The sequence below is a fragment of the Seriola lalandi genome, unplaced genomic scaffold (assembly GCF_002814215.2).
Source record: "Seriola lalandi dorsalis isolate HSWRI2012SDOR001 ecotype SW California unplaced genomic scaffold, Sedor1 jcf7180002054585, whole genome shotgun sequence".
NCBI lineage: Eukaryota > Metazoa > Chordata > Actinopteri > Carangiformes > Carangidae > Seriola > Seriola lalandi.
The window spans coordinates 2,408,720-2,428,245 of NW_019525138.1; the positions used below are offsets into that span (position 1 = coordinate 2,408,720).

Sequence of the window (19,526 nt, forward strand, 5' to 3'; positions counted from 1 at the left end):
ATATATATATATATATATATATATATATATATACACACACACACATATACACACACTGTATATACACACACACATTTACAAAACCGAAACACAACTGGTTATGTCTCATACATTTTGACCTGATAAAGCTGAAATGTAAAAATATTCATGTGAAGTTATAATCATGAATTAGCCTGAAACACTGTCGACCATGCTGTTGAACAGAAGAGACGCTGCTGCATATTCTTACTAAAATATTCCTGTTAAACCTTCACATCTACAGTGTATTTACTCAATACAGAGGGACTGACCTGAACGGTGAATCAACAACTTCATCAGACTACAACTTATTAGTTTTAACCAGGTGTACCTAATAAACTGGACACTCTAGTCTACAGACTACATGTTATCTTAAACTAATCTGACTCTGCGCCAGTGTAGTTTGTCCTGATGTCGGAGGCGGCTGCAGTTAAAGGACAGGTTCAGTTTTTCACATCTGCTTCAAATGAACTCGTTCAGACCACATCAGACCAGGTTTACAGTGTGTCCACCTGCTTTAAATGGATCAAAACACACCTGGACTCTTGTCCAAAAACTGTGCAGTGAGTTCTGCATCACAAAGACTGAGAATCCAGAAACTGTGAATCCAGGAACAGACTCCTCTTTAACTGTTAATTTGCCTCATGCTCTCATCACTGTGACGATGCTGAGGCGATATATTGTGCAGCCCCAGTGGATCCCAACCCAGGGGCCGGGCCCCTCCATAGGGGGACCAGATAAATCTGAAGGGTCGTCAGATGATTCATGTCAGAAGAAGTTTTTGACTTTTCTCTAATCTTTGATTCTTTAATGAAACACTGGATCATCTGAACAGAGACTGGACATGTCAAAGACGGGTCAGAAACCACTGGATCTGACCTCTGACAGTTTGATGGGCGTTATGTTCTTATGTAGAGTCTGAGTCTGAAAATTAAACTGTATCGAAATCTGTCAGAGAAGAAACTCAGGTTCTCCCTCTGAGAAGAAGAATTAACCCTCTGGAGTCAAGGTTGATCTTTTCAACTCCTCTTACTCCACATGCATGGTGCCCTTTTTTTCTGCACAAACTCTGGATGCTCCGAAGTGTGTAAAGTTGTCTAAAAAACACAGGAGGGTATACAAATATTCTAGAATATTAATACCAACAAAAACAGCTGCAGGAAATAATGCTCTGAAGTTACAGCTTATTGGACCTACATGTAAAGTGATTTCCTTCTTTAACTTTTTCATTAGATTGAATTGAATGATTGAATATTATAAACTTCCTATTTTAAAACTTTCTTTCAATAAATGATGTGTATTAGATCATGTTTGAAAGCTCCACGGTTTTCTCAGCTTGTCTTTACATGACCATATGAATAAAGTTATGTTCATGTAAATAAAATATGTTAATTGTATTCCACAATAATAGACAGACAAATGCACCAAAGTACAGCATGACTTTAAACTTGCCACATGTGGAAGATTTTTTTTTTTTTTTTTTTTTTTAGAATTGTGACTTTAGACTTCGCGGCGAGGTAGCCAGTGGCTAGCACTGTCGCATCACACCTTGAAGGTTCTAGTTCGAACTTGGGGCCTGGGAACTTTCTGTGCGGAGATTTCTCCGGTTCTCGGCCGCATGCACAACAGTTCAATTGGCGAGTCTACAGTGCACATAGGTGTCACTGGTTGTTTGTCTCTCTGTGTCAGCCCTGTGATGGACTGGCGACCTGTCCAGGGTGTACCCCGCCCTTGGTTCCACCCCCCCACCCCCGCGACCCTATAAGGATAAGAGGTATAGCTATGGAATGGATGACTTTTTTTCTTAGAATTCAGTGTTTTATATATTAAAAAATGTAATCATCAAATTTGGTGTGTGTGTGTGTGTGTGTGCGCGTTCTGAGGAGGTATTTAGCATGAGAGCACTTTACAAAGTGAACTGTCTCTCGGTTTGTTCCAGGCTCACTCGGTATCTAGGCTGCGTAAACCGCGCGTAAAAACAGCAAATCCGTGCGCGTAAAACCTCCAAAAATAACCTGACAGGTGTGTTTATGTTTACTAAATGACCTCCTCTCCGCACCCTGACCTCCACACACACACTCCACCCCGGTGTCACTCACACACTCACCAATGTTGTATCCGTACGGGGACTCGGAGGCTCCGTCCTGCAGGCTCGCCAGGATCTCGCCCTTCCCGACGTCGCTGTCTCCCACCAGCAGGAACTTGAGCAGGAAGTCGTACGCTCTGGCCGGGCTACTTCTGTGGCTCATCCTCGCGGCAGATGACAGCTGCCGTGTCCCATCATGAGATGAGACTTTTGCAGCCTAACCTCCCCTCCCTTCTCCCTACCGGTCCAAAACCAGAGGAGCGGAGAGAAACGCGTAAAGTCCGAGGAGATGAACCCGCGTTGGTTCAGGTCCCGCCACGGTCCAGGACGGAGACTCAACAAACAGTTTGGTCTACGGGTCCAGATCGAGTCCAGGAGACCAACAAGTGTCCGGCGTGAACCAGCGGCACCGACACCAACTGTCAGTGGACCTGGTTACAAGGGACGGCGCGCGCTCTGTGCCATCAGCGCGCACAGGACGCACGAAGGAAAAAACGGTTCAGTCCGTCTCCTGGACTCCCGGACTCCCAGATCTCTGCTTCGCTTCCCTCCCCCTCCCTGCTCCAGCGGAGGTGGTGTCGCGATGAGGATGGAGGGGTGAGGAGAGGAGTGGAGAGGGAGGTGGAAGGGGGGAGGTCTCCGTCTCATTGGTCCATGGGTTGAGTTGCTAGGGCAACCTCGAGCCGGGATTTGACACCGTAGACGTCCGTCAGCATGCGGGAGGAGACGATGGAGGAGATGGACGCACGGCTTCCTGTCTGAGCCTACAAAATAAAAGCATGAAAGAAGCTCTATGTATTGTACTCGTTCTTTATTTGAGTTTTTTTTTATAATCATTTAATAACTAACCATTACCAGCTACAACATTAAATTTATAATAATTACATTTCTATAATATACATTATTCTAAAATGGGCCAATGTGCACAATAAATACTTTTAATCTTGGAGCGTTAATTGAATTTTGATGCTAAATCTTTAGTATTAAATAAATCTTGGCGGCACTGTGAGGTTTTCTTCCACTACAGGAATTTTTATTTCAATAATGATCTAAAATGAGTTGAGGAAATTACTCATTTTTAAAGGTCGCTTCAAAACTACTCACTGTTGAATATTTTGTAAAAACAGGTTCAGATCTTCAGATCTTGGTCTAGAAACCAGAAGATCTTCAGAACATATAGAAATGAAGTCACACATCATCTCAAATTCTTCAACAGGACTTTTCTTCATCTGCTGCCCCCTGGTGTCTGAATGACGCAGTTAAAGACTCAACACTTAAAATCAAACATTTTACAATTATGACTAAAACTTTTCTAAAAAGGAAACAGGTTTACTTTTACTAGACTGATAAGGCAGAACCCTGCCGGTTTAAAAAAGTGAGATCTCTGAGTCGGCCCAGTCCATTCTTAGTCATAATTTATTGATCTTCAGCCTTTTGTACAGTTTAATTATCAGCTGTTTATCAGAACTGTTTGACTCAATGTTAAGATTTACAGTCCGTCAAGCATCTCTCTCTCACACACACACACACACACACACACACACACACACACGCACGCACAGTCTGAGAAGCTCAGTATCTCAACAAGTCGACCACAAGTGAAAAACTAAAACTAATCCGAGGACCTCTCCTCTCCAGATCACTGGTTCAAACACAAACAGTTTTTCAGTGTCAAAATGTCTCTTTTTTTGTGGCCCGTGTGTTACAGGATTTGTTGAAACACACTTCAGTGTCAGAGAAAAGAGTCTTGGATCATTTTTTCTTTTACTCGGACTGAGATATGAACCAGAACCAGGTTCCTGGTTTAGGACTCGGGCGGTGCTCTCGGTGGGTCAGTTGTAGCTGTACCCAGGCAGAGGGAGACTCTGACCCTCCTTGGCTTCGAAGAAGGTGTAGGACAGGGTGATGGTGTTCACTCGGGCCATCCTGGGGTCCTCATCGAACTCCGGGTCGATGTAGAAGAAGACGGGCATGTCCACCTCCTCGTGGGGGTTCAGACGCTGCTCCTCGAAACAGAAACACTGCAGACAGGAGGGAGGGGAAAACACAGAGGTGTAACAGCTGGATGATCTCAGAGGTTCACACAATCACAGCAGGAGCAGTTTGATTTTGGGTATGTGAAGCAGCTCATTTGACACGAGAAGTTTGTTCAGGTCAATCCATCTCCTGTTTCTGATCAGCCCCTGAACCAGGACTGTGTCTTTAGTAAAGACAGGAAGAAAAAACCCAAACTAAAACACTGGTGCTGCGCTGGTGCCCTACCTGGATCTTGTTGAAGTACTGTCCTGCCTCGAAGGGCACCACGTTGTACGTGGAGATGCCTATGATGGGTTTGTCTGTGGGGTTTTTAGCTCTGTAAAAGGCCAGCGCCGTCTCACCTGGAACCACCTGCACAACAAAAACACAAACATCATTTAAGAACCGCTGTCTGAATCCAAAGCTCTGAGTCTCTTCTCACGTCTGACATGACGTTGATGGCTGAGACAGTTTGACACTAATGAACTGGACAAGGGTGAACAGACTAAAAAAGAGCAAGAACAATTTTCACTGCAGAGGATCAGAAGATTTTTGTGGAGCAGTTTAGATTCAGGGACATGACACAGAGGTCCCGAGTGAACCTGGTCTTACAAAGATCTCCGTCTGCTGCGGTCTGAAGTTCCACTGCATGCTGGCGTGTGTGTCGGCGTTGAAGGTGATCTTGAGGACGCGCTCTTTCACCGGCTTCATCGTCTCCACCAGATCTGTGTCGTGGCCGGCCACTGCCGTGCCGCCAAGCCCTGAAGCCTGACAGACAAACACGGGGGTCACACGGGGGTCACACAGGCACACGGGGGTGGGGGTGAAAACATCAGCTCAGGTTTAGGGTTTTAGGTGTTTCCTCTCCTCACCTGGCAGTAGAGTCTGTAGAGCGGCACTGCAGCGTACGACAGGCCAATCATCCCCACGCCGGCTGCAGCGATGTACGTCAGCGCCGTCTTGTTCCTGGTCTTCCAGTCCTCCTCCTGGCCCCTGGTCTTCCTGCTTCGACTCTTGATGCCTCGACTCTGGATATGCAAAAGAGGCCTCCGTCGTAGGAGGTGTTCAGCCTGAGAGTGCATCGTCCTCCCAGCGTCACACCGCAGCGTTCGGGCACATCGTGTTAACAGCACGGAGGTTTGAGAGTGGAGGAGGGACGGACGCACCAGAACAGGCAGCAGCATGGCTGGTACTTCAGTCAGTCCACACCTGGGAAACTCAACTGGAGGGAAGCAAAGCACCATCAGCTCTGAATAAACAATATGACACATGAATTCACAACACAAAATAAACAGACAACATACAGATGTGAATTAGAAAAACACATTTTTAAAATGCAAAACACCTCCATGTGTTCTGGGACTGCCCTGTCATCAGACTGGAGGAGGATACAGAAGACATTTTTAAATCTGTAATCCCTTTGGACATTAAGACTAAGTACTTGAGACATACAGTATGTCTCAGTATGACATACAGTATGTCTCAAGACTGGTCAAAAAGTATCAATATTTAATTAATATCTTGCTGGTGGCTGGTAAAAAAGAACCTCACCAGGAAATGGTTTTCACAGGACAACCAACTGTAAATACATGGATGGATATTACACATTACAAAATGGAGAAAATAACAGCCTTTCTTCATCATAAATTGGAACAATTTATAGCATACTGGGAAAAATTGATTTAATTATGTAATGCCATAAAAGGCCTGATTTTTTGACATGTCATATACATTCAGTTTAAAATCTGAAACACATTGTATGGAAATATGATTGATGCTGAATGTCAATAAATTAAAAAGAAAACCACATTTTTTCACAGTAATTAAAGTTTTGGGCTTTAAAGTCTGGCCATAACTAATTATAGCCTAATGAAAATTTAATTCTTAATAAATCTCCCAATATTGTTTGCAATTTATCGTTTACATTATTTAACAGTTAAATATCTTGAAATATGCCTGTCACAATGGGATAGAAGCAAATTCCTAAAATTTGAGAAACAGGAATCGGCAAATATTTAGGTATTTTTGCTTGAAATGATTTATGGATTACCAAAATAGTTCTTGTTTTAATTTCTTTGGTCAACCAATCAATTAATTGACGAATGATTGCAGACCTTCTCTCTTTGGACAAAGACATCCAACAGATACATTATGTTCCAAGCACTCCAAACCAAACTCCGTTCAAAAACGTTACATTTTAATGTGACTTCTCAGGTTTATTGAATTAAATTATTTTTTCAATTCGGCACATGACTCACTGTTGTATCAGCAACTATCTTTACGTGAATTGAGAAGGAAACATTAATCACCCTCAATCAGACAATTAAGAGAGAAACACAAAATACTTGTCTGTAACTTTCTGGCTAGTGTTTTCCGTGCATGACATATATGCCGAATTGATCGGTGGACACTGATGATTCTTGAAATGTCTCATGTTGTATTGTAGTATGAATGTCTGTGCGCCAAAAACCCAGCAAAGTCTTAATTTGTCAAGTTTTCAGCCGAGGTTTGGGCGCTTGTTTAAACATGCAGCGGATTCCAGGGGGGTAATTGGGACAGGCTAACATTGATGTTAAAGCTTAGCTTCATTGATCATGATTGAAAAAGCTGTTACATTTAACAGAACGAGCAAACAGTCAATACAAGACACAGTGACAAATAAATAACAAGCGAACAGAACAGATGATGAAAATAAAGTGACATGTTCACAGTACTTTAGACTTTTAAGATGATATTTAAAGTAACAATACCTTAAAAAATGAGCTGCACTGACATTCAACGCCGGACTGCTACAAGTTACAAAACATGCTATACGGAAACACACATAACACTGGTGCAACGCTCAGTCGGCTCCCTCTGAATTCTGCCTAATGCGGAAAGGTTCCGCATCGGTATCTATACATCTATGGTGGACACACACTTTTGTCTGTTTATACTTGTGAGGACCTAAAACTGAACCTGATTCTAATCTGAAGCTGAAAAGTCTGGACCGTCTAACAGGACTGCAGAGAAGTGGAACCAGTACATTTAGTCCAGTACTGTACTCCACCACAGTTCAGACAGAAATATTACTTAGTTTTTACTCCACCATATTAATCATATTAATTTTACCGTCTACTTTGATTCAGATTAATGTGATATTATAAGTAGCAGAGTATTTATCCCACCACAGTGCAGAATTTTTTTTTAAGTGAAATTGGTCCTCACTAAGATAGCTATACAAGCCCTGACATACAAGGCAAGATCTTTGTAGTAATTTTGTGTCTCTTTGTAATCATTTTGAATCTTTTGCCTCTCATTGTGGTTGTTCTTACTTTCTTTGTAGTAGTTTATGTCTCTGTGATCATTTTGAATATTTTTTATTTTTCATTGGTTTGCATCCTGTTTGTGATCATTTTTTGTGGTTTCTCCATCTCTTTGTAGTTATGTTGTGTTGCTTTGTAGCTGTTTGCATCTTTTTGTAGTTGGTTTGCATCTTTTTGTAATTGTTTTGAGTCTCTTTGGTGTCAATTTGTGGCCCCTCAGGCCCTTTCATGTAATCTTCCATGATAACAGTATTTATATATAGAATGTATAATCATGTTATTTCTATGTTTTCCATTGCTTATTTACAGTCTTACATGTGTAGTTGTTGTATTGCTGCTTCATAGCGAACGTGGTTGTAATAAGGTGTTTATAAAGAGTGTATGTGACTCAGAGGGACGTACGGCGGCCGTGTGAGGTCAAAAGCGCTTCGCTGCCCGTACGGAGGGGCTGCTGTAGTAATGGAGGGGGTCACAGTCGGCCAGGTATTTGATGCGGAATGCATCCTCAGCAAACGGCCGAGAAAGGTAAGTAAAAGGCGGGTTACGGCGCGGTGGGAACTCATGTTGTGACAGGAGCAGCCGTCCGTGTGTCTCTGACATCGTGTTTGTGTTTGTCCACAGGGGAAGTTTGAATATCTGGTGAAGTGGAGGGGGTGGTCGTCCAAGTAAGTAGCTAGCTAGCCCCCGGTGCTAGCCGACACACTGAGCAGCAGAAGAACGGCAGCAGACAATGCGCGGCCCGGTGTTCCCTCTCCCGTGATGGGGGGGGTTGAATCTGAACACAGCTGCATAAAACATCAGGTTTACTCTGTAGCTCAGTGGCCGGTAAACACACCGCGGATACAACGTCAAACAGCCACCGTTTCTGGTCTCGTTGTTCGGCTTTTCTGCACCGAGCAGCTGATGCTAGACCGGTATCAGAGCAGGACCAGCTGCAGGCTCGGCTGAGTTACCTGGAACCAGGGCTCACTGTAAAGAGGGAAACCTGTGGTTTTAATGCTCACTACCAGACTGACATTTAAACATCCACCATTATAATCATTTACCAGGACATCACATTACACAGTGTGGTGTAACTGTCCTTCAGTCTGCTGATTATACTCTAGATAAACTATTTAACCTTTGAAATGTCAGCGGCCAAGATGACGTCTTCACATGTTTTATTTTGTCCAAACAACTGTTCAGAAACCAAATATATTCAATTTATTATCATGAGCGACAATTAAAAGCATCACATCTTCACATCAGAGAAACTAGAAACCGTTAATATTTCACACATTTTCTTAAAAATTTAAAAAACGAAACAGTTAGATTCATTTCCTGCTGATCAATTAATCAGTTTATCATTTCAGCTCTATTTATTATGCTCACAGGCCGGTCTGACTCTCTCTATAACAATAACAGCTGCAAGGATGGATTGTTTTCATTATCATGTGACGTGCTGATTATTTTTCTCAATTAGTCATTTAGTCCATAAAATGCTAAAAAAAATATATATAGTGTAATAACTTAGGATTTCTCCAGCTGTGTTGTGTTTAATGACCCTGTTTTGTCAGAACAACTGTCCAAACCCTGAAGATGTTCAGTTTACTGTCACATTTGAGAAGCTGAACCAGAGAATATTTAGTATTTATGATTAAAAATGACTCGATTATTGATCGATATTGACATTTATACGTTGATTGTCAGCAGTTGTTCAGGCTCACTGTCCTCCAGCTGCAGAGTTTACACAATTACTCAGATATGTGATCAGATCACACTATCACTGGTTTGTGCAGGATCCATCAGCATAATTAATCATTAATATATCGTTCAAACCCGGAGGATTTCATTTTAAAATGTAGTTTTGTGTTCACAAAGTCCAGATCAGAAAGTTTCCAAGGTGAATTTTGGGTAAATGTGTATATAAACAGGTGTTTCCTCTGTGTAGTAACAAGGGTTAATATTAAGACATTTACATGCTATTTGTGTTAATATCAGCACAAACTAGTCAGGACAGAGGAATGACCTGGAGCTGACTGAGTCTGATACCAAACCACTACTAGAAACATTACTTTTTTTTATTGTATTACTTCATGATTCACTTAAAGCCCTCTATGAGACTCTGTCACAAACAAAAATAATACATCTGATAAGTCAAAGTAGATAATATGGAAACTATTTAGGACCAGTGAAGTAAAATTATAGACATCCAAAATTTAAAAAAAAATTATTAAGAAAGAACAAAAATCTTAATACATAAAATGTCAAACAGAAAAACAAAACTAATCCAAATAACTAAAACAAAAAAAAGTTGAGGTATAGCTGCCTGATACTCGAAAGCCTTTATAAAAGGAGAGAAGACATTTGGGATAAAAAGACATTATACAAATGAAGGACGTACATGTGTTATGGTGTTATATCTTTCCCATAGAAACATGTTTTTCTATTGCTGAAAAAAGAAGCCAAAATTCTCAGGTATTAAACGTCATCTAAACTCCAGTGGCTGTACAAAACTATAAATAGAATAAAAAAAACTTTGGTTCATTCAGGAATTATATAAAAAATGATCTGCCAGCTTTTATACTTTTATTCTGTTAGAGTCGCTGACTGTTGATGTAATAACATCATTATCTGTCAACTGTTGTCAGCAGAACATGCACTGACTGAGTCGTCGAAACTTCCTCGTGTTTAAACTTTGATCCATTTTTCAAATGTTGCTGAGATTGACCTGGTGTTTGTTTGATTCATGAACTGACGAGTTCATAAATTAACATGATTCATTCTCTGGTGTTTTCAGGCACAACAGCTGGGAGCCAGAAGAAAATATTTTGGACCCAAGGTTACTGGCAGCATTTCACAAAAGGTGTGTGTGTGTGTGTGTGTTTGTGTGTGTGTGTGTGGTATGTGTGTGTGTATGTTTTGGAAATAACAGCTATTAGGCCCAATAATGAAAATACCATTTATTGTACTGAGCCTGTAAGTTCCTACAGAAACTGCAGCTGCCTCAGGGCCAAAGATATGTCTGTTCTTTAGTTCGGTTTAACGATAAATAATTAAAAGAAAAAAAGAAAAACAAATCACAGATTCTTCTTCTTCTTCTTCTTCTAGCTTAGTATCTGAATGTTTTCTCTTCCTATTGTTCCAGAGAACAAGAGCGGGAGCTTCTGTTCCAGAAGAAAGGAAAGAGGCCGAGAGGACGACCACGGAAGATTCTGGTGATCAGCTGTTCAGTGATTTCGCCTGTTGCTTCATTTCCTGCCTTTTCTGTTTCACTCATGTTCTTTCTCTTTTCTGCAGCCTGCGCCAACCGCCACCAAGGACAGCCGCTCCTCGTCCTCCTCTTCCTCCGGCCTCTCGTCTTCGGCCTCCTCCTCGTCCTCAGAGGATGAAGATCACACGAAGAAAGCGAAGCGTGTCCATCCTGTCCCCCAGAAGAGGCCCCAGATCCTGCTGGCCAAACCCGACCCCCCCCGCAAGAAGAAGCGTGGGAGGAAGCCGCTGCACCCGGACCTGAGGGCTTTAAGACAGGCGAAGAGCAGACCTCCTGCTCCATCTCCTCCTCCTCCCCCTCCTCCTCCTCCTCCTCCTCCTCCTCCTCCACGACACCACCAGGCGCTCAGACTGCTCAGAGATGAGCCTCGGCCCGGGGTGAAGAAGCCTCTGCAGCCGGCCAGCTTCACCTACACAGGTCTGAGCAGGAGCTCCAGAGACGAGGCTGCCTCCGCCTCCCAGACCTCCGCCAGCTCCTTCTCCCAGACCGCTGCCTCCAAACCCGGATCCCTTAGCTGCATCTGGACCAACCGCTCCCTGTCCTCCTCCTCTTCATCCTCCTCCCACAACAAAGCCAGTCCTTCAGCACAAAATAAGAACTCTGCGTCCGAGCTGAAGCGGTCTATGTCCGAATCCGGCAGCAGAGGAGACGGATTCAAAGTGTCGCCTCTGAAACAAAGTGGCAGTTCGGGATCGTTGGGTTTGCACAGCAGCTTCGGGGGGGGCCAGGCGGTGGCTCAGCGCTCCCAGCTGAGCCAGCGGAGGCAGGAGGGCGTCGGAGGCCAGATCGGGTTGGTTCAACACAAGCAGCAGAACTCTGGCCTTAACAAACCGTCGTCATTATCCTCACCCACGCCTCGAGACCGAGCCAACCAGGCACTGAGCCTCCGAGCCCTCAACCTGCAGAGCGTCAGCAAGCTGCCGGCCGGCAGCAGCACAAGCAGCGCCATGGTGGCAGCGTCTAGGTCAAGCTTAAGGAGCGGCGGCGGGATCGTCGTAAAAGGAGGAGTGGGTAGCATCAAAGAGACTCGGATGTCAGCTGGAGGGCAGCGCTCTGGTTTGGCTGCAGGCGGCACCGCAGAGCCGGGCAGGGGGAAGGAGATGATGGCAGGAGGCAGCTCCAGCCGAGGGAGCGGCAGGCAGGAGGACAGGAAACACGGGCTGAACTCTCAGAACCGGAGCCTGAACGAGCTCAGCACCGGAGACTCGGACGAGACCAGCAGCAGCGAATCAGAGCACGATGACACCGCCTTGTATCCCAGCAAGAGCCGGCCCAGCCTTGGCAACGACGCCACCGAGTCGGATACAGAGACGGACTGGCGGCCGACCCGCAGCCTCTTGGAGCACGTGTTTGTCACCGACGTCACGGCCAACTTTATCACGGTCACAGTGAAGGAGTCTCCGACCAGCGTGGGATTCTTCAACTCCCGAAATCACTGAGGGACGTCTGTGCTCAGCCTGACATCACTTCCTGCCACAGCTCTCAGGTTCCTACAGCTCTGGAACTTCATCCACAAACAGCTCACAGAAGTTTTTCCACAAAGAGATGCACAAAACTTTTGGACGACACAGTTTCAATAATCCAGTGATGTTACATAAAGACAAAAACACGGTGAAGAGATCACCTCTGGTTCAGCATTTGTAGAAACATTGTAGGAACCCTGATGTTTAGATCCCATTTACAACAGGTGTTAAAATGCAGTCTGTGTCTGGAGAAGGAAAACTGACAAAGACTTAGGTTTTTCATTCAGTCACCTAAACAGGAAACAGGAAACAGTCACTGCAAAAACCTTCCTACAAGAAGTCAAAAGAATCGACTTCGACAGGAAAGAACCCATGATGAGTTTCTCCTGCTGCACCTGTGCACAGGAGAAACTCAGATCCAGTTTCTAAAGTAAAACACCTCTGTAGTTTTCTGTTCACAGCTTTAACGTCCTATAATCTGCGACATGAAATCCTCTCGTTCATTTTCCACTGATCAAAACAAACACGGTACTTTGAGCTCAGGCTCAAGCACGAGACATGACTCTTAACAAAAATCATTTCTGAAGCATGAAGCCATCAGAGTGTAAACTGAACATTGACAGAACAGTGAATTCAACCAGATGCTCTTCAAAAGTGGACAAAAACCAGTCCAGGACATCAGACAAATTCTGGAGCTGCAACAATTAGTTGATTAATGTATTGACAGGAAATTAATTGGCCAGTATTTTTTTTAAGTAAAAATGCCAAAAAATTCTCTGGTTACAGTTTCTCCAAAGTCTTTTAGCTATTTTCATATTTGTAGACCAAGCAATTAATCGCAAAAATAGGCAGTAGATTAATTGACGAAATTAAAATAATTGTTAGTTGGAGCCCTAGTTTTGTACATTATGTCTATCAGTAATCAAAGTATAATTTACAAAAATAAGACACAAGTTATAATAAACAGGATTCTTACTGAGGTCTTGGAAAATGTTAAAAAGTAAAAACTTCCCATTTCATTCAAACCTTCACCAAAACAAATAATTAATTAAGACCCTTTAATTCCTCTAATAATTTAAAGCTGAATATAATTTTGTTGACAGCAACTGAAAACTACAGCAGCATCTTTTTCCAGAGATCAAGTCTGAGTAGTTTGGTGGCGTTAAATCGTAGTTTGGTTTGATATTAGATTCCTTCTTACACTTGAGAACAGTAGCTTGACAAATAAATCTTTAGTAAAAGGCCAACTTGCTTGCTTTTTTGCAGGGCTTTCAAGTGCATCTCATGGTCATGTGAATGGAGCTTTTTCAGGTGGCTGTTATATCAGCAACTCATACTTGACCACCTGCCATCATGTAACTGTTCTGTCCAGTGATGAGGACCAATGGAGGCAGTTGAAAGCCCTGGAAAAAGTTAGTAAATGGACCTTGATTACAGATTATCTTGTCACAGAGTTGCATCAGCTGTCGAACTGAAGTTACATCAGGTTTCACCGAGCATCAACCTCTGAAGTCAACACTGAAGGACCAAAACATGCAGTTCCTCTAATGACCACTCCAACAGTGAGTCAGTCCCCATAGACTCCCATGTTAAAATGCCAAACCAAAGCAGAAATAAACATGTTTACAGCCTGGTACAAAAAACAGTTTTGGTCTCTATAGCTAATTTCCTCCTTCATGACAGCTGTTATATAACTCACCTGTTAACATTTTAAAGTTATGGAGAATTGAGGGCGTTGTTGCTTTGAGTGACAGGTGGGTGTATATTTGCCACAGACAGGCATATGCCGAAGTCTCAGATCCACACATGCCCCTCCTCTTTGTCCATTTTTGGATTAGCTGGGAATTAAGGGCGGAGTCAGACACTGCCAAGATGGCAATGGTGGAGCAGCTTACCCTAATCTTCAGAAACCTGTGGGTGACGTCACAGAGGCTACGTCCATCTTTATTTACAGTCTGGTAGAAACAGCTGCATCTCACTGTGCACTGCATGAAGTCGTATTGTTAATGAACCATCGACTCATCACTGTTGAGAACTTGAACAGCTGACGCAACTCTGTGACAAAATAATCTGTAATCAAGGTCCACTCACTAGCTTTTTCCAGGTCTTTCAACCGCCTCCAGTGGTCTCCGTTCAGAAGACCATGAGATGCTGTTGAAAGCCCAGCAAAAAAGCATTGTTGCAGTTTCTTCTCTCCGTTTTCGAACTGCGTTGTGTTAGAAAGTGTAAACACGGGGTCTGACACCACAGATGGATGTACCACAGATGCGACAACTCCTCTCCAGTGCCTCAGGTTCTATCTACCCACTGCCACCGTACAGCTGCTTGTGATGATTAGTTTGAGTAGGACGTTTGTGCTTGTCGGACCTGTATCCAAACTAAATATGTGGCTTTATCCAGAGCAGCATGTTTAAAAAAAATTCTAACAAAAAAAAAAAAAAAAAAAAAAAAGAAGTGAGGTCTGTCTGTGATCTGTAAACTTTCATCCATAAACAAATCCCATCTTTGTTTTTTTTTAATCATCTTTCAGTTCCCCTTGGACCAAAGGTGTTATGAATGTGAATTATGTCGTTTTTGATTTTTGATTATTGACAGTATTCCTTGCACTACGCACAGTATAAATGTAAGCTCATCATCTCAAAGAAGAGACATTCCATCATCACTATATTTCTGAATTTTATACAGTTTTAATACATTTGCCGTCACAGTGTCTTTTGGAGTTGAAATATGTGTTAATTTATATTTGTAAATATGTTTTTTTTTTTCATGTGATATCTGATATCTATCTGGTGCTCATATTGGCTTACTAGCTTCAGATACTTGTAGCCTGTGTGCCTCTCTACCATTTTTAAGGTATTTGAAATAAACCATAAGTACCTAAAGGATAAAAATGCCCACTGTATGGATACACATGATATTAAAGGATGTTTTGGGCCTTGACTGCTGTTCACATCTTCACCAGGAGGTGTCCCTGTTGGACAGTGAATGAAGCCTCTGTATCACCTGGTGAGTCACCTTCAATATTTCTCAGTTACATCTGATGTTCAGAACTTTTATTTTTATTTAACCTTTATTTAAGGTTGAATAAAAGAGTCAGTATCACTAAAATGGTTTAGAAAAACCCTGTCCATTTAATACAGTTTTGTTTTTACCCAATGCCGTAGAAGAATGAAGCCAATTAATGTGAAAAACTAATGAAAGGTCCATGTTAAAGGGGCTATTTGAAAGTTTTTGCTATTGCTACATTGCTATCGTTAGCATTAATAGCTGTTTTCTTACCAGTCTCACCAAGAACTTCAGCCGTGGTTGCATTAAGGTAATACAACCTCTGAGCAGCTACTTCAGGCTAGACTGGAAGCCACAGTGACTCGGTATCAAAAAGTGAGGAGCTGAACGGGCTGCGGCTAGGTGGTTAGCATGCTAACTTCATTAGAAAAAAAGAAGTGATAGAAGTAGAACCAGAAGGTCGCTTTTCTGGAATATAGCTGTTGGTGAGTTTGGTTTGGACCAGTGATTTAATGGGAAAAACTAATGAAACTAATTATTAAAGGAGCTATCTGTAAGTTTTTGCTATTGCTACATAGCTAACGTTAGCATTAGCAGCCCTTTAACTGTGTAATTTGTGAGTTCATAAGTGATGTGAGGGCTTTAGCTGTGACAAATCACTGTAGATGTCGTAACGTTCCACACAGACGGATCAGTGAACAGACTAATATTCCAAATTAACAAACAGGTTAATGAAATAAGCAAATGAACGTGGTAATAAACAAAGTGAACAGATGAATAAACCGAATAGATAAACATATTAATAACTGAAATGAGTGTATTAATCAGTATATTAAGTTCTTGAAAAGTCTTAAAAAGAATTGAATTAATTTTTCACAGAAAAAACAAAGATATGATAAAATCCTAAATTTGATTTACAAAAGTCTGAAATATTTTTCCCGCCCTGCCCAAAAAAATAATTAAAGAGAAAAAGGTTTTCATATTTGATTTGGGTAAAAACTGTCTGGACATTATGCACTAAGAAATATGTGGACCTGAAATGAATCAATTATTTTCATCCATCCATTTCCTGCTATTTGTCAAAATCATGTTTAATAATTAATTAATGATATTATTAGTAATCATAAACAGCTGGGGTGTACTGATATCTTGAGTTATGAGTTATTAAAAAGGTGCAGAAGAAGGGGCGTTGTGTGGCGTAGTGATCTAAGCAGGCGCCTCATGTGTAGAGGCCACAGCCCTCGCTGCAGTCGGCCCCGGCTCGAGTCCCGCATCGCACGGCCCTCGCTGCATGTCATTCCCCCTCTCTCTGTCTCCCCATTTCCTGTCTCTCTACTATCCTGTCCAATAAAGGCACAAAAGCCTAAAAAAAATATATATATATATACAAAAAGGTGCAGAAGCTGCAGAAACTAATCAACTGAGCAAATAGATTAATAAAAACTAAGTCTAATTAATGAACCAGTGAGTGAATGGATTAATGAACAGATCACTAAACTGAGCAGTTTAATGAACCATGTGAATGGATGAATGAATCTGTTTACAGTTACTATTATTATTATTATTATGATCATCACTGTGGCCTGAAACTGCAGCTGTGACGTCAACGCAGAGAAACTCACAACAACAATATTTCTGTCTGAAAAAAAACTGTGACGCTGAAACAAAACTCAGGAAACACTTCAGAGTTACACCAACAAAAACACAACTCATCACACTCACACAGAAGTGATGTCTGCAGGACAGCTGGCTGCAGGTCAGTGTGTGTGTGTGTGTGTGTGTGTGTGTATGACTGACAGAAGCTATCATCCCACAAAGCTGCAGATTCAGTGATTTATGGCCAGAGCCGTGCAGAGAGGTGGAATTTTCCCAAAATAAGTTTGAGTAAACAGGCTGCGACAGAGGGGCCCTCACAGCACACTGGTATGCATAAACAGTTTGAACAGTGCGGGGCAGTGTAACCCCCCACCCTCCACCCCCCACTCAGCTGCACACACACACACACACACACACACACACTTGCAGCACATTACAGCGCAGTGAGACGCAGCCTCAGTCTGAATCCCTCGTGTCATTTTTGCAGCTTTACATATTCCAGTCACAGAAAACACACACACACACACACACACACACACACACACACACACACACACACACACACAAGCTCAGTTCTACAAAAAAAAGTCTCATTTGAATGGAGGGTGAATGACAGCAGGACACCACTGCCCCCTTGTGGCCGTTGGACAGTTGACAGACAGTGGATGGTGGATATGTTGAAGGTTTTACAAACTGTTCACCAAAACTAAGCTGAGTGTTTTGCTGCTGTCACGACGGATGAACAAACAAACAAACAAACAAACTAGAATCACCTCTTCGTGGTCGTCTGCCTCCTCCACTCGGACTAGTTTCAGGTTACATCCCTGTTTATCCAGAGTCATAGAAAATGAAATCACTTCATCCTTGAGTCCAAAGTTTTGTCAAGTTGTTTCTGAGATATCGTTTCGACAAGAATGAGACGGACGGATGAACAAACAAACTAACAAACAAACAAGCACACAAACAAACAAAGCTCAGTTTCTGTTTTATCGTGAAAAGTTTCATTTTTTGAGTAAATCCTTTTAACGTTAGGACAGCATATTTTTTGCTACATTTGAAGTGTGGTTCTGCAATGTCGGCCACTTTGGTCCAGTTGGATAAATTATCATAAAGTTTCATTCATTCACGTTCCTCAGAGGATGAATCCTGAAGTTCACTGATCCTCTGGTGCTTCCATGAGGTTTATGTTTGTGGTTTTAGCTGAAACGTCGCAACAAATCTGTGACTGCAAAAAACAATGAAGCACAAACCTAGGCAACAGTGAGACACTGAGAAACTTCCACAAATAGTGTGAGAGTGTCTATCTACACACACACACAGACGCACACACACACACACACACACACACACACACACACACACACACACACACACACACACACACAGTGAGGGCAGCCTGGGATTACCAAACAGCAGTCTGTGTGTGTCTGTCTGGGCCGGAGGAGTCTCCCTGTTGGCACAAAGACAACCAGACTGTCATCAATCTGCTGCTGAACCAACACCACTGACTGTCAACACAAACCTGCAGCCTGTTAACACACACACACACACACACACACACACACACATAAAGCAGCCTATAGACACGTGCCCCATCTTTGTCTGAATACTTTTGATCAGACAGTAAAAGAAGACGACAATTTTTTAACGTTTGAAAGAGAAAACAATGACAATGTACAATCTCTCTGGCATTCAAGAGAATCTGTTTGTTTTCCTTTTTATTTCTTCTTATTTTATTTCTAAGTTTACTCTCAGTTTCTAAAGAGTAAAATTCTGGTCACAAAAATGTGGAAATTTATAAAATTTCTAAAGTTTGAAACTCTGAAATTTCTTCACCTAAACATCTGCATCTTCACACCTGGACAAGAATTATTTATTTAAAGTTCCTCCAGACGTGTTTTAAACTGTAAAAATCCCTTGATTCATATTTAGTATATATAAAAACTGGGTCTGAAGCTCATCTACTCTTAATTCCTGATTGAGAAATGTAGATCAGGCCTTGAGCCCCGCCCATTACCTGCTTGCTCCAGGTGGACAGGTGAAAGAGCAGAGAGCATCAAGATGGTTAGAGGAGGAAACATCAGACTCACCCTCAGTCAGACCCAGACTCAGATGAGGAGTCTGTTGAGACCAGAACCAGAGACAAGCAGACGGATCAGAACAGTTAGCGTAGTTAGCATCTTTTCAAAACAGTTAGTGTAGTTAACATCTTTTATTTATTTATGTTGTTTATTAGCTTGTGACTGGCAGTGTCTGACACAGTGTAAGCGTTTGTGCTAATGCTAACACTCTTTCTCTGTACTGACAAGGTTTCAGGTGTATTTAGCCACCGAATCTGTCATTGGTTCACTGCAGTTCAAGGTGGAAACACTCAGTCATGGTGTTGATAGATTATTTCACTCATCACATGTATTGTATTATGTAAAAACATCATATGGACTTTGACAAGGTGAAACACTTGATTTTCATCAGAGGGTCTTTAATATTTATTTTATTTGAAACATGTCAGACTGCACCTGAGTGATGAATGAATCTCCAACCTCTGATCCACAGTGATGCAGACTGCTGTCCTTCCAGGACCTGGTATTCAGTTGCTGTCTTCAGTTTTCAGCTTTAATTATTTATTTATTTATTTTTACATTAGAGAAAGGTTTTTCATTCACACAGCACTAGAAGCAGTTTGGGAATCAGGTGGTAGCCTTACAATGTGTGTGTGTGTGTGTGTGTGTGTGTGTGTGTGTGTGGGTGGGTGGATGCTGGCGGCAGTCAAGCATGGCGGTGGG

At 42.3% G+C, this 19,526-nt stretch overlaps 3 protein-coding genes across 3 annotated transcripts in view; 1 reads left to right on the forward strand and 2 right to left on the reverse strand.

The window, feature by feature from the left end:
- rab40b (RAB40B, member RAS oncogene family) overlaps nucleotides 1-2,872 on the reverse strand; it is a 24,673-nt gene extending 21,801 nt beyond the window's left edge. The window contains exon 1 of the mRNA XM_023418956.2: nucleotides 2,126-2,872. Within this exon, the coding sequence (XP_023274724.1) occupies nucleotides 2,126-2,267 (142 nt within the window). The 5' untranslated portion in view covers nucleotides 2,268-2,872. The remainder of the gene's footprint in view (nucleotides 1-2,125) is intronic.
- Nucleotides 2,873-3,501: 629 nt separating this feature from the next.
- cox11 (cytochrome c oxidase assembly homolog 11 (yeast)) lies at nucleotides 3,502-6,963 on the reverse strand. Its single transcript, XM_023418821.2, has 5 exons — nucleotides 6,871-6,963; nucleotides 4,993-5,342; nucleotides 4,733-4,888; nucleotides 4,367-4,492; nucleotides 3,502-4,125 (listed from the first exon to the last, which is right to left on the reverse strand). The coding sequence occupies exons 2-5, from the start codon at nucleotides 5,302-5,304 to the stop codon at nucleotides 3,937-3,939; spliced, it is 783 nt and encodes a 260-aa protein (XP_023274589.1). The 5' UTR covers nucleotides 5,305-5,342; nucleotides 6,871-6,963; the 3' UTR covers nucleotides 3,502-3,936.
- An 862-nt stretch (nucleotides 6,964-7,825) lies between these two features.
- On the forward strand, nucleotides 7,826-15,081 carry LOC111664318 (chromobox protein homolog 2-like). Its single transcript, XM_023418844.2, has 5 exons — nucleotides 7,826-7,950; nucleotides 8,047-8,090; nucleotides 10,205-10,270; nucleotides 10,553-10,622; nucleotides 10,705-15,081. The coding sequence occupies exons 1-5, from the start codon at nucleotides 7,885-7,887 to the stop codon at nucleotides 12,115-12,117; spliced, it is 1,659 nt and encodes a 552-aa protein (XP_023274612.1). The 5' UTR covers nucleotides 7,826-7,884; the 3' UTR covers nucleotides 12,118-15,081.
- The last annotated feature ends 4,445 nt before the right edge of the window (nucleotides 15,082-19,526 follow it).